Below are 25,643 nucleotides of genomic sequence, written 5' to 3' on the forward strand. Positions count from 1 at the left end.
CCATGTAAACCATGAATTGCTGAGGCTGGGTGAAGTACATGTTTTATAGAAATGTTATTTGGGCCCTTTTCAAAATAGTGCCAGAAATTTAAAATAATAGCTCATGAACATATTTAACAACTGAACTTGTTGAGCATTTGCTCAAGGTTCAATTGTTTAATGTGTTTACAAACAATTATTTGCACCTCAAAAGTCTGTCTATTTCGTTATTCCAAACTGCTGCCAATAATCATTCATTAACATGCTGAACTTTGAGAAGATGTGAATGCCCCAAGTCTAGTATGTGCTGGAACAACAAAATTAAAACCTCTGTTTCTTCTATAAAATGGGATATGGTGATGTGATATGTTTATGACAGATGGCTACTATGCAAAAGATGATATAGACTGGTAAAACATGCTCTTGATTATTCTGGATCGTGAAGGAAGACAAGCCATTATAAAACAATAGGGTACTCCTTCTCCTGGTAATTACTGGGAATTGAATGCCTATCTCGATAAATTCTTCAAACAATGACAATATTTGAAGTAGTAAGAACAGACCTTTGTAACTATTCACTAGTTTCTTTAACAAATACAATTTTACCATGTAAAATAGGACAGGATTCTTTATGTAGAACACCAGTGGAAGAAAGTTTAAACATACAACTAAGAAAGAACTGGTCCGGCCATAGAGGTCAAATAAAGATAAAAAAAAGGAAAAAACAAACAAACCAAAAAACTCTTCTGGACTGCGTAAGGGTGTCACTTCATCTTTGGTATAAAATAGGCCATTCGTAGGCTGCATTTGATCACAACTAGGAAAGACTACAGAAATTGTCAACAATTTCTTCTATCTATTGCTTTTTTTTTGCACTTTTTTGACCATAAGCGTCTATCTACTTACATTTTGTAATGCTCATAAGCTTTTTTCGCAATGTGACAAGCAAAGCAGACTAAAAACTTCTTAAAGCTCATAAAAAAGATTGCAGATAAAAAGCACTAATGCTTTTGCTAGCGATCACTCTTGGTAAATAAAAAAAAGTAGGCATTCTGCAAAAATGATCCGCATTTCTCTGAATGCGTATTTTCTTTTTTTTTGTTGATTTTTTCAGTATTTTCTTTAACCTTACTGTAAAACTCTCCAGATTTATGAATTTTCTGTTGAAACTTAAGACAAAGTTCAGAAAAGTCCCAGCTTATTTTTTCTTCAAACTCTTGCAGTTGCCACTGATTCTATGTCGACGAAATTTCTTCAAAAGAAGAAAAGCATTTCATTTTAAACTGTACAGCTTATTTTTCATCTTATGATCTCATATTAAACTCTTGCACCCATTAGCTAGTGCAAGCACATTTTATTTTATCCTCTTTTTTCCAAGAAACGTGTTGGAAAAGCTTGCTTCAATAGCTTCTGACGTCCTTAAAATTAAGGCAATTAAGATTCAAGATAAAACCTTACCTAAACATCTCTATGAAAATAAAAAAAACACGAAATTGGAAAAAAGTGAAAAAAGAAAGAAGAGTAGCTTAATTACTGAGGAAGACAAAAGTTTTTCATTCATTCTTGCTCCCTCTTGACATCTTCAATTTCGCTGTGTTCAAAAAAATTCATCTTCTGATACTCCAGAAAACTCTGAAGTCAAATGTTCATCCTGCTGAAATGTAGACCCAGTGTGTTTCCCCTGGGTTTTTCTTTCTTTCGATTTAAAAAAAAAAAAAAATAGCAAAATTAAAATTGTCTGACTACATGACGGAACCATTTGCACAGCACATGAAACACTTCGATTTTTCGTTGGACAAGGTAGAAAATGAAAGATAGCATTTGTTTGACGCCTGTGCAAACTGGAAGCCAACTTCGTGTTGAGTGAAGTTTCTCCATTCAAGGCAAAGTTTTCAGATCGACATTCTTCACTCTGATTGCAGTTTATTGTCTGTGAAAAACAAATGAAAGATATAGATTAATATACCACATCATCTATTTCATGTCTTGGTGTACTTTGAAACTCTTTGGAGTGACTTAAACACAGCTGTGCACAGTCTACCTAGAAGACATTCAGACTTAGGAAGTTAAATGCAGGTTTCGGGTTGGCGATGCGATGAGCAGGAGGTAAGTGGTTTATTTTTATTACTTTTAACTATTCCATCGTCTATCAACTTCTCCCCCTCCCAACCCGGACCCGCCTCCCCCCCCCAACCAACTGAGCTTACCTGTGCCGGCCGCACCTGTGTGCTGGTTAGAAACTATAGGCATCCACAGTGCATCAAAGTAGCCAGAAAGGTAGCCAGCGGCTTTAAGTGGTTACAGCAAGTAAAAAGTATAGTTGGCAAGCTAAGCAGAAACGACACATCCTTTTGTTACATTATATTTTCATTAGGCAGAGTATGTACACCAAAGTGCCATTGTGCTTTCAGTACATACAATAAATTAAGATGAATAAAATCATCCAGTTTTGGTTAGTTGGTGAAGAAGGAATATGGCTTACAGGTGTTGTTGGCTATAAACATCAAAGTTTCATACTAACAAAATTAAGTGATATTTGTAGAAACGTACAAATAACATATTTCTTTCAAAGCATCCAGCTGAAGAGAATGTACTGTCAGATGTGGGGAGAAAGTCAAAACTAAGTGACGATCTAATATGCAATAATTTCATACCACTTCAAAAAAAGCCCCAGTTCCTGATAGCATTTTTTAAGTGTACATTCAATTATTTAGTACTTGTTGTACTAACATATTTGATTGTTTTTAAGTTAATCTACGTAAGAACCTTGCAGCTCATGTTACTAAGAGAAAGTCATCTGTAGTCTCTTATGTTTAGAATGTAAAGAGACATTTTCTCTTCAATCATGCTAAATAGTATTTCGATAGTAAAAATATCAAGATTCAATTAAATTCCATATTAAAGAATAGTTGTAGGAATGCATGTCAAAGAAAATTATTGCAGATTATACTAAGATTTTTGGGATAGGGTGCTAGTACAGAGCTAATGAGTATCACCTAAGGAAATATAATGTGCACTGTTCCAATCAAACATATATATTCATCCCAACACCTTGAAAACAAGCATGGGATTTTCAGGTCTTATCCTAACATGGTTCCCATCCTACCGGCAAAAGCTCAAAGCAAAGAGTTTCCAAAATATGTAGGTTACCAAAGATCACAGACTCTCCCTGTCACCTTTGGAGTACCCCAGTGCTGCTTCTTCTCACCAATCAACTTTAACGTCTGCATGGAACTTCTCAAATACATTCTTTCAAACAGCAACAACAATATAAATCAATATGCCACTGACACCCGACTCTACTTAAAAATATCTTCACCTAACAACATACAAAGATGGAAATCCTGCCACAAACGCATCCAGTCTTGGATGTCAACCAAACTTACTGATCTCACAAAGATGGTATTTCTCCTGTTTGCCAACAGTACCAAACAACCTCAGATTCGAGTCTGGCTCTCCCACTTAAACCTACCAGGGTTCGCAGACCAGCCAACAGACCATACAAAATCTCTGGGATTGACTCTCAACACAGAACTCATGTTAAGTCAACACATTAGCAGTAAGACCAGCTTGGTTCAATTTCTCCACTTGAAAATTGTAAGCCGTATCTCCTGCAAGACAACTTCACAACTGCACAAGCCTTAGTCCTCTTCCATCTGAACGGAGGGAATAACCTGCTCAGCGGTCTCCCAAATTCCACCTTAACGCAACGAAAGACATAATACACAAATCAGCACAGCTCACCAAGGGCTCAAAGAAATTCAACCGCATAACTGACATCCTAAGAGTCCTACACTCCCGCTCCCTTACAATCCAAAACATCATCAAGACTAGGTGCACTACTTATAAAACCCTAAACAACAACACCACAGCTTGCCTGGCAAATAAACTAGCCATGTCTGAAGGACAACATCAGACCAGGAGCTTGGATATCACCAGGCAGAAGGTAACACACTGCAAGAAGATAAAAACAGACAGCAAGCCTTTTCACGCTCATGCTCCGAGGTATTGGAACACCATCACTATCAAGATAGTTTCAACTCCAGCTGTCCAACAATTCCAACACAAATCTGAGGACACATTTCTTCAAGAAGCACTACCCCATACCAAATAGTCTACCCATGACCTTCTCCCAGTTACTGTATCCCCCCTGGGGACCATGCCCAGTCCAGCTCTCTGTTGCTCTGCAGTATGGTTTGCACTCTACAAATAGCAACACCTACGTACAACTGATGGGTAAAATAAGATGCATACAAATATATGCTTGGGGTGTTCAGCATTTCAATGCACTTTACTTATCTGTCCCGTAGTGAAACAACCAGGTGGGTAAGCAAGCTACACAGGTGGAGAGTGTGAATTTGTCAAAGTTGGACTTGACTACCCTAGATTAATTTCATGAAGTTGGAAGTTTTAAAACAAAGAGTGAAAAGTTCCACACAAATTAGGAATTTCTAGGAGAACAAAATAGGTGTAACTTAATTTTGAGCAAGAATTATCAAGAATATGAGAACAATCTCCTCCAAAAACATTTTTGGTGGGACATTGCTCTTGACATAAACTTGGCAACTTATTTACGCATTTTCGCCTTCGAAAAAGTTTACAGATGGAATTAATATTTTGAATATTGAGGCATACAGAGGATCGGAGGATAAGCTTGTCCTTGGAAAAAGAGTCGGTCATTCTAGCTGTCATTGATATGGGCAAATATACATTATTTGTAATGTAGCACCAACCCAGTACTAAGTGACTACCTAACACACTAAAGGACTAAATTCACCAACTTTTTGCCTCACTATTTTACTATTTCTTGTTTCATATATTTTATGATTAACACCATCGAATTAGAGAAACAAGTGCAAGGTTATTATTTCGGATTAACATTACATGAGATTCAACTCACAACCTGACCAGTCTCCAGAAAAATGCATTACAAAGCCACTAACCCTAAGGATGCCACCCATTATAACCCCCAAGCGTGTTACTTTGCAATGTATAAATACAGAAGAGCAAAAATAAAATAAAAAAAACTACATGGGCATGAGATATATATATCCCTGACCACCAGCACACATACCGTAATGGATCAAAGCAGTGTAATGCTGGTAGAACTAAATAATACAATACATCAGATTTTTAACCATTAGTATTAACAATTTATTTAATTATGCGAGTATACATCCACCATATTTTCAAGTGGTTCTGTCAACCATTCAGCAGCATAATTGTGAGCGCGAGCAAATGGAGGTCAGCTAATGCCCTGCCAAAGTACATTTGTTTCAAATATACTGTATATAAAAAACAAAATCGCCCTTTGTCTTACTTAGATTGTTGATAGGAATATGCAGTGCCAAGTTCATTGGATGCTTCCACTGTCAGCTGTTGCCCACTGACTTCCTGTGATGAAGGCGCCACTGACTGAGGAGAGGTATCTGTAACCACACCCTGTGGAGTCAAAGACAGGAAACAAAACTCTGAAGTTAGACTAGGTACTGGAAATGTTTCAAGGTATATTAAAAAATCAGAGGTCGGGAAGGTGAGTCACAAGTAAGAGTGCCCTATGCTTAAAGGGGCATAGACCACAAATCTGACTGTATATCTGAGTGAGGAGCATGAATTTCTCTATGTTGCCGGTACGCAACCATTCACATGTCTTCGTTAGTAAAAGGTTGGCCCGATAGTCAGGCAATGCATATAGGTTCCAAAATCGATGACTTGCTCCGATAGAACGCATATTTTGCAAGCCAATTAGGAGGGTTCTGCAGTAGTGAGAGTCACTCCTAATGAGTGAGATTATGAGTGCATTGTCAATGGAAATTCACGGATGTCGTGTAAGCTCTAATTTCATGGAGATATGACAGGAAAGGTTCATGCTCATCCAAAATAAAATAACAAGATCCCTTGCAGATGCAGAGAGGACAAAGACATCTGGGAGAAAATGAAGATAAGGAAAGGCCAGAGGACACCGGATGTATATGATTTTAGGTTTCAAGGTTTGTGGATTAGGGATCCTAAAGACATCCAGTTCTCAATGACTCGGAGAACTTCATGCTGAGCTGATGTGTAAAGAAGTTCAATAAGCAGTAATTTGAGCACCATCCGTACAGAGATAATAGCAGAATCCATATAAGGAAATAATGTCAACCAAGAAAAGTGTAGAAGATGACCCAAAACTGCATTTTGAGGGATGGCTTCTGGAAACTTGTGGGCAAGTACAGGGCCAAGCACCTTATAACTGACAAGCAATGGGATCAGAAACAGGAAATTAACTAATCAAGTTCAAAGCTGTCAATTCCCACAGATGGAGGTATATTTCGTGAATGAGTGTAACTAAGCTGTCTTATCAGTCAAAGAGGAAAACTTTGAAGACAGAAGGTTGGAATAAGCAGATGTGATAAACTACGAGATGAAGAGAGAACCGTTCAGTGGATTAGAAAGCATGATATCTGAACTGGAATGGTTACAGTAAGTTGTGAGTGGACAGATAGATGTGAGCCGCTTTAATATCTCATGCCACAAGATATCTGAGAAGAAACCCAAATTGGTGACAGAGTGGTAGTTAGAAGATGATGAGGAGTCAGTAAGTGATTTCTTACAGAGTGGTAGAACCATGGCAGACTACAAACATTCTCGGGGCAGGAAAAGTTGGTTAAGAAGTCTTTGAGAGAGGAGAGAGCTTGGTAAACATGTAAGGGGAGATGGCTAAGCGTTTTAAGAGGACCAATAATAAGGGAAAGTTACCTTGACCATTGTACAATCCATAGAGGTGGCAATGACCAAAGCAGGTTCACTCTGTAATCCTCCTTTAACATGTTGTGACCACTAATGATTTCAAGACCCTGTTTCAATACTTGTTAAAGAGATTAAGAGTGTCTAATTTTTCTCATTTCAACAAAATTCTCTGCCCCACTACTATTTGGACAAAACGGTTGACAACTGTATTATTCTTATGCGGTAGCATTAACTAGTTTAAAATATTCTAGTTACGATTACAAGAAAAAACATATTGTGCTGTTGAAATTATATCTTCCTTTTCAATCCAGTCGTTAATGTTTTTGGAAAGCCCTTATGTGGTAAAAGGCAGTAGCATCTAACTGGGTGTATACTCAACTACCAGCGAGTAGTATATAATGAATATTTTTTCAAGGCACATTGGAGTGCTCTGTGGGGCATACAACTCCACAAGTGTCACAGTCCAGTAGGTTGTCCCCCATCCAGGTGGATGTCATTTGAATGCCGTCATGTACTATGCAAATGAGATCCAACTACTTTCTACTCAGGAAGTAAGATACCTGTTGCTATTACAATGCTATACAAAAGGGGATGATGGACGGAGCGTTTGAACAAATCAAACACTCACCCCCAGTCAACTGATCTGGGTTTAATCCATCACCATTCTTTAGTTCACTCAGCCACCCCAGTTCAGACATGGCTATATGCAAATCAGTCTGACCCTGTGCCTTATGGGAACAGTCCAGCCCGAACTGCCAAGCCATGTCTTCACTGGACCGGAAACAAGCATCCTGGGACCGGTTTCGGATTCATAATCCTCATCAGCCAGGTTATCTTGAATCCAGTGGCCAAGTGAACAAGGGACTCACGTCTGAGTATACCCTGCCACACTTAGGGCGAACAAAGCGATACAAAAGGGGATGATGGACGGAGCGTTTGAACAAATCAAACACTCACCCCCAGTCAACTGATCTGGGTTTAATCCATCACCATTCTTTAGTTCACTCAGCCACCCCAGTTCAGACATGGCTATATGCAAATCAGTCTGACCCTGTGCCTTATGGGAACAGTCCAGCCCGAACTGCCAAGCCATGTCTTCACTGGACCGGAAACAAGCATCCTGGGACCGGTTTCGGATTCATAATCCTCATCAGCCAGGTTATCTTGAATCCAGTGGCCAAGTGAACAAGGGACTCACGTCTGAGTATACCCTGCCACACTTAGGGCGAACAAAGCGATACAAAAGGGGATGATGGACGGAGCGTTTGAACAAATCAAACACTCACCCCCAGTCAACTGATCTGGGTTTAATCCATCACCATTCTTTAGTTCACTCAGCCACCCCAGTTCAGACATGGCTATATGCAAATCAGTCTGACCCTGTGCCTTATGGGAACAGTCCAGCCCGAACTGCCAAGCCATGTCTTCACTGGACCGGAAACAAGCATCCTGGGACCGGTTTCGGATTCATAATCCTCATCAGCCAGGTTATCTTGAATCCAGTGGCCAAGTGAACAAGGGACTCACGTCTGAGTATACCCTGCCACATTTAGGGCGAACAAAGCGATACAAAAGGGGATGATGGACGGAGCGTTTGAACAAATCAAACACTCACCCCCAGTCAACATATAGCCATGTCTGAACTGGGGTGGCAGACTGGGCTAAAGAACGGTGATGGATTAAACCCAGATCTTTTGACTGGGTGTGAGTGTTTGATTGATTCAGATGCTCCGTCCATCACCACCCCCTTTTGTACCGCTTTTGGCCGCCATAAGTGTGGCAGGGTATGCTCAGACGTGAATCCCTTGCTCACTTTGCCACTGGATTCAAGCAACCCGGGCTGAAGACGGCTGGAATGCCAGAAACCGGTCCTCGGAAGCTTGTTTCCGGTCCAGGGAAGACATGGCTTGGCAGTTCGGGCTGGACTGTTCCCATGAGGCACAGGGTCAGACTGATTTGCATATAGCCATGTCTGAACTGGGGTGGCAGAGTGGGCTAAAGAATGGTGATGGATTAAACCCAGATCTTTTGACTGGGTGTGAGTGTTTGATTGATTCAGATGCTCCGTCCATCACCACCCCCTTTTGTACCGCTTTTGGCCGCCATAAGTGTGGCAGGGTATGCTCAGACGTGAGTCCCTTGCTCACTTTGCCACTGGATTCAAGCAACCCGGGCTGAAGACGGCTGGAATGCCAGAAACCGGTCCTCGGAAGCTTGTTTCCGGTCCAGGGAAGACATGGCTTGGCAGTTCGGGCTGGACTGTTCCCATGAGGCACAGGGTCAGACTGATTTGCATATAGCCATGTCTGAACTGGGGTGGCAGAGTGGGCTAAAGAACGGTGATGGATTAAACCCAGATCTTTTGACTGGGTGTGAGTGTTTGATTGATTCAGATGCTCCGTCCATCACCACCCCCTTTTGTACCGCTTTTGGCCGCCATAAGTGTGGCAGGGTATGCTCAGACGTGAGTCCCTTGCTCACTTTGCCACTGGATTCAAGCAACCCGGGCTGAAGACGGCTGGAATGCCAGAAACCGGTCCTCGGAAGCTTGTTTCCGGTCCAGGGAAGACATGGCTTGGCAGTTCGGGCTGGACTGTTCCCATGAGGCACAGGGTCAGACTGATTTGCATATAGCCATGTCTGAACTGGGGTGGCAGAGTGGGCTAAAGAACGGTGATGGATTAAACCCAGATCTTTTGACTGGGTGTGAGTGTTTGATTGATTCAGATGCTCTGTCCATCACCACCCCCTTTTGTACTGCTATTACAATGCTAGCAGTGGTAGGGGAAATACCACAAAGGATCATATTGGCATCTTCCCTGTTTTATTCTTAGTGGTGACAATGGCTTACTCGCAGGAATATGTCGCAGGACCTGTGGGTGGTGGAAAGATCTCTAAGTCTAGAGAGAGTGCTGGAGAGACAACCTACCCGGGGGTGAAGCCACAATGTCCAATTTTTCCACAGAGACAGTTCAGCCTGGCGGCAATGAGGACTGCTAAGCGGAAATTGTAATTATTTGATAAAGCAGTCTACCTGGGTCTTTTGCATTGACCACAGTAGGGTACATATAATGTTTAAGTTAAACACTGAAATCTTCCTAGGAGGCTTGGCTCAGTCTTGTGTGCTTGAGGCTGTAAGAACTAACACACTTCGCAGCTAGTATTAAATTGACAACCCTGTTTGTTATGTACTCTCCATAAATCGACAACATTATTATTGCAAAAACTACATATACTCCATAGGAAAACCTATTCCAGTTATTAACCTGTCTGAGATTAAGGACACTTTTACAATCGGAGATACCACCCACCCCGCCTGACAACCAACTAATTTTCAATCGTGCCTTGATTTTTGACAGGTGAGAATTGTCCCCAATAAAGTGGCCAAGTGTCCATATTCTCTCAAATGGTATTTCTTATTTTCGTAGTCTAGTTAGCTGGTTACTGCACTGGGTTGACCATTCTGAGATATCTTGCTTATAGTGTAAGGTCCTGAGCAGGCACAGGTTGGAAGAAGACAATGATCAGTGATCTGCTGGGGTGGACTTTCTTACAATCATTCTATATCTGATTGCCATTGTGAAATGTCCAAAGCAGCCATAGTATGTAGCTAGTTGGGACCCAACGTGGTGCATTACATTAAAGGCTTCACAGGTGGACAAAACTGAAGTCTATAATGGAGACACAAGGCATATCTCTTCACTTACTCCATGCCTGGTCAGTTGGTGATGGGTGGTTTATTTCTATTGGCTGGCCCAGTACTGGGTAATGGACATGACCCATAGTAGTGTTGTCTAATGTAAGTTTGAGAGCATCAAGCAGTATAAGGAAATTATTGTGCAGTCTGTATTAACTACAATTGACTGCCCAACCTTTGAGTATTATGGAATTAGTATTTCAGTTCAAAGACAAAGTTTATTCGGACTATACAGTCCTTAAATGTATAAGAATTGTCATAAAAAACAGTGCTTCAAAATCACAAATTACACAATAAACAGTAAAATATCATCATAATTAATGAGTTAAAATTGATCATTCCTTAACTTCCAGCATAAAATATATCCTAACACGTTTCATGGGTTAAAAAGACTCATTATTGGGAGTATTTCGAATTACTTTAGCTTGGTGCATGCTTGAATGCTTGTTGCATGAATTAGTATTAGTATGTGGCAGGAGGGCTACATATTGCACTGTATTTGTATTTATATAGCACTTACTACTCCTGAAGAGGGACTGTAGCATGCTGCTCTGGAACCCAGGGTTAGAATTTTTTTTTGGGGGGTGGTGGGGTAGTTGTTATATTCCATGTTTCCCATTTAATTGTGTTTCCCTTTAATCCTATGTATATTTTCAATCCATGGCTCATGCCTTACAGTTGTGTTACATCATTTAGAATGGGGCTGTTGAGGCATTCTGGCTGGGAGCTTCTGCTCTGAACATCTGTACTGTGCTCTTCTAATAAACTCCTATTTTTGGATCTTATTCTTTTTTCCTCTTATTTGGAATACAACAATTTTTGGGCGATGAGGACGTGTACCTGCTACTTCTCTAAGCACAGGTGCGGTACAATTTTGGGATTTAAATGTTTTCAAGGACTGTTTATTTACTTTGGATTCGTTTTTGTTGAAACATATTTTGATTGCATTGGAGAAACATTTGGATTGCATTGGAGAGGATTTTACCCAAGTCTTTTATCCTTATACTTTTTTGGAGCAGTTTTAATACCATTTTGAAATATTTTGGGATTTCCATTCGACATTGAAGTGCGTGGTCGCTCTACTTCTACCATCTAAGCTGTATCTCGAACTAAATATCTAAAGTTGCACCTTCAAGCAAGAACTGTTATATTCTTTCCGCCACTGGTAAAACAATTTCAAGATAAGTATTACTTTAATACGATGGTCGTTACCGTTTCGTGTTTATAAGTCGCGCTTCAGTTGCGGTGCGCGCAAGTTCACAAGCTTCACGACGACTGGATCAGTGACGTCACTAAGAAAGGAGAGTTATACCTGTTGTTATCACGCTGCTGTACGTCTACGCCGACGTGATGATGAGTTCAGTGTCCATTTTGAATCATCCTGGCAACGCATCGCAATAGCAAGCCACCGTTCACGGAGGTGTAACGAGGGGTGAAAAGAAACGAGTATACTCATTTCCTCGCTGATGCGCACAGCTGCGCATGTAAAGTGTTTTGCTTATTTAAGGAGGCGTTTGTTGGTGACATTGGAATTATATTTTACAATTCCTCACTGATGCGCACAGCTGCATATTTAAGGTACTTTGTCATTGGTTGATGAACTAACTGGCGCAACAAGTGTACAATTGTAATTCATTCATCGTGGATGCACTCAGGAAAAGAATTGGAGTACTCTTTATGCACATGGGACTACATTTTAAGTTTTAAGCTTATTTAAACAATTTTATCTTTATTTTTTTTGGGTGTGCTGATTTTATTGTAATATTTTGTCTACTTTGTTGGCGATATGCAGTTTGACCCACCCACTAAATTTTTACAAGCTAAGGGTGACCCTCCCATTCCCTGGTCTCGTTGGAAAGAAGAGTTTTCAATTTATTTAAAGGCTATAGACGGGGAAAGGATGGGTAATGAAAGAAAGAAAAGTATTTTGTTGCATTGTCTAGGTTCTGAGGGACAAGCAATCTTTAGAACTTTACCATTAGCTAGTGGGGATTTTGGTACATTTGACGAAGCTGTTATGCGTATGGAAACCCGTTTCAAACCTACTTCTAGCATTGCCCTAAATAGATATAAATTTTATACCAGAGCTCAGAGAGAAAATGAGAATTTTGATGATTTTTTAACTGCTCTCAGGACTTTGGTAATTTCATGTAACTTTGGTAATCTAGCTGATGAGATAAGAGATCAGATTATTGTTAATGTAAGGAACAAAAAAACACAAGAACAATTGTGGATTTTAGGAAATCCTAATCTTAATGACACCATATCTACTGTTAGGCTTTCGAACAATCAGATAAGTGGAGGAAAACTATTGAGGATGTTAATGCAAAGGGGAATAGTAGTAAAAGTTTTGATGAAGTCAGTTTTGTCAAAAAAATGCCACCCAAACCTTTCCAACAATTTTCTAAAGATTCCAAAAACATTGTTTGTTTTAGGTGCGGAAGTAACAGTCATGTGGCATCATTTAAGTTTTGTCCTGCCATAGGTAAGGAGTGTAGTAAATGTGGCAGAGTGGGATATGTTGCTGTTGCGTGCGGAGACGAAAGGAGAAGGGTTGTTGAACAGCAAAATAATTTTTTATTCTAGGTACAAGAATGTGTCTGCTGTAAAGAGTATAGACCTAGCAGAGGAAGATTCTGGTCTGGAGAAAGGTGTGGTTGTTTCTATTGTGGATGTGTCTTCTGTTAATACGGAGGAAGAGTTAAGTTCGCCTAAATGTACCGTGAAATTTATGAATGTGTTTTTGGAACTCATGGCGGATTCGGGTTCGCCATGGACCATTATAACAGAAACATATTTTGATTAAAAATTTGGAAAATGTTTATCTATTTCTGATCTGTCTAGTCCGGATATTTCTGCCTGAAGTTTCAATGGATCTACTATCGATTTTATTGGATATGTTGCTCCAGATGTTGAATTTAAGGGGAAGACTGCCTTTATTAAGTTGTATCTAGCAAAGAAAGGTGTGAATGTGTTGGGATGGAAGGATCAGTGGAAGTTAGGTATCATGCTAAATCCACGCAATAAGGATCCTGTGATGATGTTGGACAACAGTGATTTTGTAAGTGTTATGAAGAATGGTGTGGAACCAAGTTTGGTTGAGGTAAAGTTTCCAGAAGTGTTTTCTGACACATTAGGTAAATTGAAAGGTTTCACACATTTAATCAAACTCAAAAAAGGAGTATGTGCTGTTAGACAAAAACTTAGAAATGAACCTATAAATGTGAGGGATGAACTTGGAAAGTTATTGAAAGGTATGTTGGATGAAGGGGTGATTGAAGAAGTGGAGTCATCAGAGTGGGTTTCTCCGATTGTTTTGGCGCGTAAAGCTGATAATTCTTTAAGGCTCTGTGTGGATCTTCGAGCATTGAATGCTAGTATTTTAATTGACCGTCATCCGTTAACAAATATAAATGAGGTTGTGAGTTTGTTGGGGGGTGCTACTGTGTTTTCGACCCTTGACCTCAGGTCGGCTTATCATCAGATAGAATTAGCAGAAGAGTCTCGTCATTTAACTGCCTTTATAACACCACAAGGGTTGTTCCAGTTCAAAAGGATGCCTTTTGGACTGGCGTCCGCAGCATCTGTTTTTCAAAGGTCCATGTGCCATCTTTTCAAACAAATGGACTTTTGTGTGAAATGTTTTCAGGATGACATATTGATTTATTCACCTGATGTGACAAAACATGCAGAACACCTAGATAATGTGTGTGAAATTTAAAAAAAACATGGTCTCACTTTAAAAAAAAAACAAGTGTAATTTTTTTCAAGAATCTGTGGAACACTTAGGGCATACAGTGTCTAAGGATGGTGTTGTTCCAAAAAGGTCACTTGTAGAAGCTATACTAAAAGCTCCAGCCCCAGATTGCAAAGAAAAGTTATTATCCTTTACAGGACTATGTGAATACTATAGTAAATTCATTAAAATGTTGCTTCAAAAATGGAGCCATTGAGGGAACTCACCAGGAAGAATGTGGAGTTTGTGTGGGGTAAGATTCAACAGGAAGCGTTTGAAAACATTAAAACAGAAATGGTATGTGCTCCATCTCTCAAACCATTTAGTGTTGGTAAAGTTTGTGTTCTTACTGTGGATGCTAGTCTTTATGGTTTAGGTTGTGTTTTATCGCAGTGCTCTGGTAAGGATGAGTGGAATGTAGCATTCGCGTTACGTACTTTAAATTTTACGGAAAGACGTTATGCTGTTATAGAACGTGAATTATTAGCTTGTGTCTGGGGTGTTGAACACTTCAGAAACTATATTTGGGGGACAAGTTTTGTTTTGAAAACAGACCACAAACCCTTGACTACCATTTTAGCTCCTGGTGGGGGGTTGAATGCCACTGCTAGAATTGCTAGGTTGATGTCACGTTTGCAAGAATATACTTTTACAGTGGAATATGTTCCTGGTAAAGTGAATGTCATGGCGGATTGTTTATCACGTCTTCTGTTTGATCAGAGTGAGGTTTCCTGTAAAGAGGAAGTTGTAGCAACATTCTCTGAAGTAATGTCTGATAAGTATTCTGCCATTTCTGAAGAGTTATGGAGGAAGTCTATGGAAGATGACAAAAATTTGCAAGATATTATTAAATTTGTTGGTTTTGGTTGGCCTTCCAGGAAGGATATTTCGGATGAGTTGTTACCATTTTGGAAAGTATCAGATGGGATTTTTGTGGAAGGTGATTTTGTTTATAAGCAGGGTAAGTGTACTCCACCTGTATCCCTACGTGAGACTATTTTAAATCTGAGTCATGAGAATCATTTAGGTATGTCTTCTATGAAGAGGCTTATTAGATCTTTATTTTGGTGGCCTGGCTTGTGGATAGAATTGTTAGGGAGTGTCCTGAGTGTGTGAACAGTGAGAAGTCTCTTAGGTGTAATCCTGCTCCATTTGTCCCTGTTAAGTGGCCTGATCATCCTTGGGAAAAGGTTGGAATAGATATTTCTGGACCTTTTAATTTTTTACCTCGAGATTCAAGATTTGCGATTGTTATGGTGGATTACCACTGTAAGTGGCCGGAAGTGAAGTTGGTTCCTCATGTGTCATTGTGTTTTTAAAGGAAGTTTTTGCCAGAGAGGGATGTCCGGAGGTTATCATTTCGGATAATGGTGTTCAATTAAAGTCTTGTGAAATGGGTGAATTTTTGAGTCTACATAATATTAAACATGTTACCACTTCGCTTTATGATCCACAAGGTAATGGTCAAGTGGAAAGATACAACAGAGTTCTCAAACAAGATATAATATGGGCAAGAACATTTGGTGTCGTACGGATGGATAAGTTGAGGGACAAATTGTGGTTGTACCGTATAACTCCCCATACCACCACTGGAGTTTCTCCTTTTAGTTTGTTAAAAGGTAGGGATCCGGTTTCCAAGTTGTGTCCTTGGTGGTTTAAAAAGATGGTTGATAACAAGATTCCTCAGTTAAACATGGGGGAGGTAGCGAAGAGAGTGGAAGAGAAGCAACTTAAAAGCAAGAACAGTTATGATGTTCGTATGAAAGTTAAAGTTCCTGATTTAGTAGTTGGGAATTTTGTTAGAGTTCGTAAACCAGGAATTCTTCTTGAGCATGAACCCAAATTTAGTAGACCTGTAAAGATTGTGAAGGTTAATAATAATAGTGTGGTGACCCAAGATGGACAGGTCTGGAATATGAGACGTGTCTCTAAGTGTAGAATAGATGTTACTTGATTATTTAGTCTTTATCAGTTTTTTGTAAGAGAAGAGATGTGTTATATTCCATGTTTCCCATTTAATTGTGTTTCCCTTTTAATCCTATGTATATTTTCAATCCATGGCTCATGCCTTACAGTTGTGTTACATCATTTAGAATGGGGCTGTTGAGGCATTCTGGCTGGGAGCTTCTGCTGTGAACATCTGTACTGTGCTCTTCTAATAAACTCCTATTTTTGGATCTTATTCTTTTTTCCTCTTATTTGGAATACAACAGTAGTATTGTTTGATTATTGGATTTAGTCTTGCAATTTAGTGGAAGAGGGGGATATGTGAATTCATGCATTGGCTGGTGGTTTTGATCAAGGAGCAACAGGTGATTAGATATTGTTCGGTTGTAGGGGTAAGACTTTTTAAGGAAAGGTTGTGATCCTTGAAATGAGGAGTGGGAAATATGTAGTGATACAGTCATAGGGTTTACAGCAAACATGCATGCGACTTCAAGTAGGCTATGATCAGAGAGAGGAGGCATGCAGAGGACGGAACGGTAGGAGAGAGTTATTTGAAAGAAAAAGGGAGTTGAAAATTGGAAATTTTAAGTCAAAGTCCGTTTTCATGCAATGTTTATAGGAATATTGTGGAGGCTTTTTGAAACAGCATGCACAGCCTGCGGAAAGAAATACCATTATTTGCATTTGTTGCAATATCATTGTAGGCCACAACACACACCTCACCATCACTCGTGGGTAAGAAGAGTTCAAATGAATGTGGTTTCATTTTTCCATAAAATCCAATGGAAGGAAAGCACAAATCAGGAACGTACTTTAAATGGTTGTGATAGATATGTGCCACCCCTTTTCCTCAGATGATCAGAGAAGATGGAGGAAAACTGTTTTAGTGAACTTGCGTAAAGTTATGCTTCTCAGGGAAGGTATCCCTGTGGCTGCCTCCAATCTGGAACACCCACAACTTAACACAATGAAGAGTGAGATCTTGCATCGGGCTGTCAATCAACCGTGCTGCAGCAGTAAGGAGACACACACAATGAGAGCCCCAACCTAGAAACTTCATCACCTTCAACAACAGAAACTGCAGCCTCGCCCATCTTACTTATCATCCCCAAACCTGCAGTGCTCAGAAAGAACAAATAATCAGCCGCCCTTTCCTCACAAGACCCTCAGTGAGTTTCTAAGGGGAGCCCTATCTCCATTCCTTGTCACTTCAGTGGCTAGTCTCCACCCCCAAGCCATAGGAATGCAGGTGCTAACACCTCCACTGGGGCAGGGGATTGCATTTGTAAGCCTTACACTCAGACATTAGAAAAAAACAGAATGTATGACACCAGGTTTAAACTCTGACGGACGGGTCCGAGGGGGAAAGGAATAGCCTTTGACCTCTTCTGCCTGATCCAGAATACCCACAGGGTGTCAGCCTCAATCTTTTATTGCCTCTACGAGCTGTTCCCTCAAGTACCCTAAGCTGGGTACAATGACGCACGGCTATGAAGATACACCACAGTGCATGTAGCTGTTCCCACCTAGCAATGAGAGGAGGGCATGCTTGAACCCCCATATCCCGAGCTCCTTGTTAAGGGACCCCCTGAGCTCCTGGTCAGGGCTCAAACCACCCCTCTTAACCATCAGAGCTAAACTAATCCGGCTTAAGCCACCAATGACCCGCCCCATCAAATCCTGGCACAAATGTCTTGCCTGTTTCAATCTGCTTGTTTTATCCAAGTGTCCTCTCCTGCATGGAGAAAACAAACCCTCATGTAACTGTTACCAAATCAAGGGGGGCTGTGAGGTACAAAAATACGCGAGTTTTGTATGTAACGTGAAGTGCTATGCCAAATTAAAATCGAGTGAAAGAAAAAGGCAACCTTTTATAACTACTAGTGAACATGTGTAGAGAAGCAATTTGAAATGCCACACTGCACAAATGAAAAGCACAGTGAGTGAAAAAAGTGGGGGGTATTTTATAAACAATAATGAAACAGTGCTGAAGTGAAGAAAACAGTTTTAAAATGTTTAAGCTGATCTTGTGTTTTTATCAGTCAAATTACACGGTAGAATTGCAGGATATTTGCTTTATCACAGACTTTAATCGCTATTTCTTTCCCACCACTCTTCTGGGAGCTTTTATAAAGGCTTTGTTGACTATCTTGTAAAATATGAGACATCTGGCAAATGCTGAGGGTGGGAATTAAAGCAGATGTGTCACAAGGTTCGGCATTCATGGTCTCCTGCAGCGGTGACCAATCAGTGTCCAGGAAGGCTGGATTTTCAGGTTATCCAAAGTGTAGGTGAATGATTTCCATTTAAATTCATTATATGTAGATTAGTATAATGAGTATATCAAACTACCTAGCTATGGATATTAATTTCTGCTTAAACATGCTGTGCAAAACAAGAGGATGGGAGCTTAAAAACAAGAAGTTTCAAATAAAGATTTTCCACTAAAACAAGAATCAGCAGGGACACTGGTTGAAAGTGTGTGCATCCTCTTAACTGTTCCGGCTTTTAAAAAAACTTCAGCAGACCCTAAATGCATGAATCACCTTTCTTGAATTCAAGCCTTCTTTCGGATTTGGAGCTTTGGGATTTACACAACTTTTTTGTACTTTGCTATCTCATTTTTTTCACATACTAAAGCATTGTATTTCACTATCTCTTTCAAATATGGGGGTAAAGCTTGATATGTGATTACAAACCTCTAGCGTTCGACTCCAAAACCTTCGTGATTAGGTTGCATATCAAAATTGTTTATAAAAAACATATATATAGTCCAACAAAATTACAATGGCTACAATTTAAGGCTTGATTCACAAAGGTAAGCTGACACTTTTGCATAAGTTCACACTTGCTGTCGTAACTTTACTACTGTGTTGATATTTACAAACAACAAGTGTAATTTTATTACTGGTGTAAGTTGTCTAAGTTTACCTCTGAGAATCGGGACCTATATATACTAACACAATATTGTGAGGATAAGTAGAGCTTTACTATTCTTAACTCCACATCTAAATATCCGGAATATATGTATATATTGTCACGGTACATGTAATTGGAGTTAAGAATAGTAAATCTATACTCACATATGTATCACTTATTTTCACAATATTTCAAAATAATGTGGTAGTCCATATTCCGGCTCAATCTTTTTGAAGAGGAATATTTAAAACTTAATATTGCAGTAGAATACCCACAGTTGTGAGAAATTTGATGGACTGAAAGAACACACTTACTTCAACAGGTACAGCTGTTGGAGGCACAGGAGTGTAGTGAGGGATGTAGGTCCCTTGCATAGGTGCAGCAGCAGTCATGTACTGGGAAGAAACACAAAGATACCAGTATCAGTCAATATCACTCAGGGCAGGTACAATAAATAGTCCAGTGATGCTCTCTGTATGATGTTACTTGTCATCAGCCATTCAAGGGTGGCTCCTGTTGGACTATCAGAGAAACATCTGCCTCAACCACACAACTCAAAAGAGTGCATTTTTATATAGTGCTACCTACCCCAGTGTTATGTTCATTTACAGTCCTTCTAATAAATGATGTTACTACTATTCAACTTAACCGGTTCCGTGCTGATGACGGAACCGCTCCGTCATCAGCCGCGGTGGCGCTGAGCTGATGGCGGAGCGGTTCCGTCATGGCCCACCCGACGCGCCTGCGCGGTGCTGATTTCGCGCCTGCGCGGCGTGTTTTATTGAGTGGGCGGGGCCATGATGGAACCGCTCCGTCATGAGCACAGCTCAACCGCGGCTGGTGACGGAGCGGTTCCGTCACCAGCATGCGCTCGCCGCGCGGCCCCCCTGCCTCCTTAGCGCTGCGGCGGAATAGTCGCCGCAGCGATGTGGTTAAATCAAAATATTTTATTGACATTGAACAAAAGGCTGAGTTTGCTCTTCTGGGATTCATCATCTGTGTTGTGTAAGATTCTAAAAGCAACTTCTTACATCATTGTGCTTTGTTACATCCTCAAGGGACGCCATCGCTAATGCCAAGACCAGAACGTGCTTTTCGCCTTGCCTTAGCCCCTGCACCCACATGCAATCCAAGCATGGTTCACCAAGGCCATGCTCATCTCCATCACACACAAAGTACATGACAGAAATTGGAGTTTGTGGAAAAAGATGATACATTTAACTCACAAGTTCACCACTTGTATGCTCGAAGAGACAGGATGCCTCTTTCTAAAGGTCTTTCGGGACTATCATGTTTTCGGACTATGCCCCATTATGGCTGAGCTAAGTAATTTTTCTACTTCCCTGACCGATATGGGAAGGCTGCTTGAGAAACACTTGTGGAATCCACCCAGATCTCTTGTACAGTCCACCCAGATCTCCCTGAGAGTCCACTCAGAACTTTTTCTAGAGACCACTCAGATCTTTCAGTAGAGTCCACTCAGATCTTTTTGCAGAGACCACTCAGATCTTTTAGTAGAGTCCACTCAGATCTTTCAGTAGAGTCCACTCAGATCTTTCAGTAGAGTCCACTCAGATCTTTCAGTAGAGTCCACTCAGATCTTTTTGTAGAGACCACTCAGATCTTTCAGTAGAGTCCACTCAGATCTTTTTGTAGAGACCACTCAGATCTTTCAGTAGCGTCCACTCAGATCTTTTTGTAGAGACCACTCAGATCTTTCAGTAGAGTCCACTCAGATCTTTTTGTAGAGACCACTCAGATCTTTCAGTAGCGTCCACTCAGATCTTTTTGTAGAGACCACTCAGATCTTTCAGTAGAGTCCACTCAGATCTTTTTGTAGAGACCACTCAGATCTTTCAGTAGAGTCCACTCAGATCTTTCAGTAGAGTCCCCTCAGATCTTTCAGTAGAGTCCACTCAGATCTTTCAGTAGAGTCCACTCAGATCTTGCAGTAGAGACCACTCAGATCTTTTAGTAGAGTCCACTCAGATCTTTTAGTAGAGTCCACTCAGGTTTGTTTTTTTGTAGAGAGCACCCAGATGTTTTGGTAGAGACCAAACAGACCTTCTTGTGGAGTCCACCCAGATCTTCTTGCAGACCCCACCAAGATCTTCTTGTGGAGTCCACCCCTATCTCTTGTAGTCTACCCAGATCTCCTTGTAGAGTCCACCCAGATCTTCTTGGAGAGCCCACCAAGATCTTCTTGTGGAGTCCACCCCATCTCTTGTAGAGTCTACCCAGATCTCCTTGTGGAGTCCACCCAGATCTTCTTGCAGACCCCACCAAGATCTTCTTGTGGAGTCCTGTGGAAAATAATAATGTATATGTACATAAGCGGCGTTCATTTGTGTTCACCATACCCCTCGCTGTAAGCAGAACGAATACCGTGAAGCATTGACCGCATCATCCCGCTAGCATAGGCCCACGCACGCACGTACACGACAGCCATTTTAGGCACCAAGGCCTCTCTGCCCGTTTGTTACAATCCCCAGCACCCCCCTCCCGTTGAACACCCCGCTCTCCCATGCATAGGCCATAAAACCCTCTCCCTCTGCGCGACCCTGCTCTAAAAATGACACCCCTGCCTGACCGACACCCCCTGCATTCCTCCCAGGAACACCCTTCCCCTCTTCTGATGACCCCCCCGGCTACACCTGGCCTCTCGACCCGGTCCCAAGTCATAAACCAAAGCCTCATGGATGTACCCCCTCCTGGTCCGCATAGCAAAGCGTGATACACCAACTGAAGTGCCCGATCTTATCGCCTGCCCAACCTTAGATCTGACCACCCCCCCTTGCCCTCGTGTCCTGTTGGAATGTCCGGCTGCTAGATTACAATCACATGTTACATTTGGGAGGGGAAACGACATCCGAGCTACGGGTGTGGGAATAGGCCTGAAGCTGGGATTCTAAACGTGCCTTTTCGTACTTCAAAGTTTCTTTATTGCAATAAGGAATGTTTGCGCACCATAAACCTGTATATAAAAGACGGAGCCTCAGAGAAACTTGTTAGAGCACCTCTTGAAGACATTGTGCGTATGTCCGAAATGACAGGCTCTCCTCATGAGAAATAAAACTCTGTTCTTGCACTCCCGCTTCCAGCGCCTGTCTCTTTATTTGGTAACTGATCAGAAAGGGAACTAAGAGGCGTCTTGTGCCAGCAGCCTGGGCATCGGTTGTAATTTGGGCTGCTTTTCCTCAGTCCACCACAATCTCTTGTAGAGTCTACCCAGATCTCCTTGTAGAGGCCACCCAGATCTTCTTGCAGAGCTCACCAAGATCTTCTTGTGTTATGTGTTAGATTGAGGCCCTAACATAGCTGCACCGTTTCAGAGGCACACATTTTTCGTGCCACAAAGACAGGCCGGACCTTTCACCCACTTAAGGCCCTTTCACCCACTTAAGGCCCTTTCACCTACATTAGCCCTCCCTTCACAATAACGAGCAACAGAGGATGTCCCTTATCTGATGTGTGCTCTGGGCGCAGAAGACAGTCCATCCTAAATATGTCATCTCCATGTCCAACAGTGACTAACCTAAGTCACAACGAATTCTTAGAAATAGACCCTTAAGCTCTTGGGATTTTCCCTAGCACAGGATTATTGATTTCTTCAAGAACTCATTAAATATGCATGAAACACTATTCCCTAAGGGTTCATTCCTGACGTCTTCCTCTGACTGACTTTACGTCAATACCAACATTCCAAGCCACCTATCAGGTATAAATATACCTCCCTTTGCCCAAGCAAAGCAGAGGAGACCAAGACTTCCATACCGACACTCTGACCTGAGACGCTGCAACCTGCGTCATGCCACAGCTCCAGCTGGCAGAAGTCCATCCACCCATCCTGGAGGGTCCAGCTTGAGATCAGGATGAAGTCCCACTAAGGTAATGGGGTTAGACTAAATCCTAGGGGATTCTTGGCTCTCTAAGACCTACACACATGCTAGGTACACTTAGGTACATCTAGTTAGGCATCATAGGGGTATAGGCTTTATCTTAATGCATTCTTTATTTCATGTATGAGTTCATTACTATTGCAAAATGGTAGAACTATACAATGCCTTTTTATTTAACTGCACTGCTGGCCATAATTCTCTGCTACTGTCCAACAGTTGTGGCAGCACCTATAACCAGTACTAGAATAACAATTGTGCAATAAATTCTATTGTAAACACACCCGACTGTTTCTTCTATGTACTTCTCTGAGATGAGTGACTGATTGAAAAGCAGTATATTGTTTCCACGATCCTGTGGGATCAGGGTCTTATGTTATGTGGTTACCAGAAGCTATTCCCTTCTTGTCTTCAAGAAGTTTCTAGTGGCCTCTGAGCTAGCTGGTACACAGTAATTAAGTTTAATATACATGATAGGAGCACACTGACCCCAGTCCTATGCCAAGCCTATCGTGTATGTTATTCCAATGCACAGAACCTATAAGGGAAATAGGAACTACACTACACTTGTGGAGTCCACCCAGACCTCTTCTGGAGTCCACCCAGATCTCTCGTAGAGCTCACCTAGATCTTCTTGCAGAGCCCGCCAAGATCTTCTTGTGGAGTCCACCCCGATCTCCTTGTAGAGTCCACTCGGATATCCTTGTAGAGTCCACCCAGATCTCTCGTAGAGCTCGCCTAGATCTTCTTGCAGAGCCCACCAAGATCTTCTTGTGGAGTCCACCCCGATCTCCTTGTAGAGTCCACTCAGATCTCCTTGTAGAGTCCACTCAGATCTCCTTGTAGAGTCTACTCAGATCTCCTTGTAGAGTCCACTCAGATCTCCTTGTAGACTCCACCAAGATCTCTGGTAGATTCATCCCAGATCTCTTGCAGAGCCCCCCTGGACATTTGTACAGTGCACAATCCACAACCTTTATGAGAAAGCAGCCCTTTTCATAGTCCAGTGGTGACTTACAGGTGGTTCTCAGGTGTACAACGTGGGCCGGAATCTGCTTCAGTTGGAAGAGTTGATTGGTCAGTGCGGTGAACGATGGTGTATCTCTGATGGGTTTAAGTTTGATGGGTGAGGCTGACGGTGTTACGCGTTAAACATGGATGGATGGATGGATGCATGGATGGATGGATGGATGGGTGGATGGATGGATGGGTGGATGGATGGATGGGTGGATGGATGGATGGATGGATGCATGGATGGATGGATGGATGGATGCATGGATGGATGCATGGATGGATGGATGGATGGATGCATGGATGGATGGATGGATGCATGGATGGATGGATGGATGGGTGTTTGGATGGATGGATGGATGGATGGATGGATGCATGGATGGATGCATGGATGGATGGATGGATGGATGCATGGATGGATGGATGGATGGATGGATGGGTGGATGGATGGATGAACAGGATCCTGTATAGTGTGACCTTGCCTGTGAAACAACAGAGCTCTGAACAGGGACGTGAGCTGAAACAGGACTCTTGTCCTGACATAAAAATAAACATTGTGACTGGACAAGCTCAGGTATGTAAAATGTAAAGAGATGTGTATTAGCCCACTCATAAATAATAATGTTCCAGGTGACATTTTTCACAACTATTGCTTATGCTAATATTCTTCTGCTGAGTTTGATTCTGTAACCAACGCCCGTGTACTGAAACTGTTTAGGATTTTTCTATTTCTGTTAGTTCGTCATATGTAGTGAACTGGTTTGTTTCAGCCGCATGGGGCTTACTCAGTATCAGCTAAACGTTTTGGTGACAATGTTTTTTATAAATTAATTCACAGAAAGTTAGACTATAACACTGTTTAGACCTAATATCTCAAATTTGTGAAATTATTGTTGAGTCTGGTGGCTCATTGAACTAAGCCATATATTCTAGGGGTCTGTTAGACCTCATACTAGTGTTTGCACTCTGCTTTTCATCCTTCTAAGGTCGATGAAATGACATTGAGTAGAGTAACACTAAACATATGCTCATAAGTGCCATGACGCCTCCAGGGTGCTAGGGTAAACGTGCTCGAAAACTGTTATTTGTGTTTTTGTTGTTTTTAGCACAAAAACAGAGTTTAAAGTCTTTCGCTTACTTTTGCTAAGTACCAATATTCTTGTTCAAATCAATGCTTGCCACTGGTCAAGAAAGGCAACCTAGAGACATGCAGATATTTCACACCTTTTTGTCGGTGATGCAATCTCGGTTTTCCATTCAGTGAAGGAATGAACATTGTCATTCTAGATAAACTGCTTCCTAGATCACAACCTCCCCTAAGCCAGAAGGCAGATGTCTATGAACAAGGTGTGACAGAGGAAACAGTCAAGGATGTCCTGTCACATATCGTTAGTACAATCAGAACAACATGTGCTGAACAATGAAGGCTTCACAGAAATGTCATTTTTCTTACAATAAGAATGGGAATTATTTTTTTATTTCGATGCAAATGTTGCTGAATTTCCTCAAACGTTTCTCTCAAACACAACAGAGGCTGACTGGTCCACAGTATGTGTTGCACGTCTCGTGGCGCTCAAACAGCACGGCAAACCTGACAAACAAGATATAGATAGGTGAAATCTGTAGCTAGTTGCACATGTTCCCTTCCATCAGTCTTGGAGAAATGGGACTTCAAGGCGGCTTGTTGCAAGAGAAAAGTGGCTGTCATCAGCAGGTTAATTTGAGGAGC

The 25,643-nt window shown here is 41.4% G+C and overlaps 1 protein-coding gene across 2 annotated transcripts in view; it reads right to left on the minus strand.

The window, feature by feature from the left end:
* Positions 1–1,065: 1,065 nt before the first annotated feature.
* The window catches only part of RBMS3 (RNA binding motif single stranded interacting protein 3), a 1,517,465-nt gene continuing 1,492,887 nt past the window's right edge, over positions 1,066–25,643 (minus strand). The window contains exons 12-14 of one of the 2 annotated variants that reach the window (XM_078663941.1): positions 19,322–19,402; positions 5,300–5,421; positions 1,066–1,909 (exon numbers count right to left, since the gene is read on the minus strand). In XM_078663941.1, coding sequence (XP_078520067.1) covers positions 1,903–1,909; positions 5,300–5,421; positions 19,322–19,402 — 210 coding nt within the window. In that variant the 3' untranslated portion in view covers positions 1,066–1,902. Of the gene's footprint in view, positions 1,910–5,295; positions 5,422–19,321; positions 19,403–25,643 lie in introns of those variants that run through there. The other variant, XM_078663942.1, reaches the window with a different exon arrangement.

The sequence above is a fragment of the Lissotriton helveticus genome, chromosome 10 (genome assembly GCF_964261635.1).
Source record: "Lissotriton helveticus chromosome 10, aLisHel1.1, whole genome shotgun sequence".
Lineage (NCBI taxonomy): Eukaryota > Metazoa > Chordata > Amphibia > Caudata > Salamandridae > Lissotriton > Lissotriton helveticus.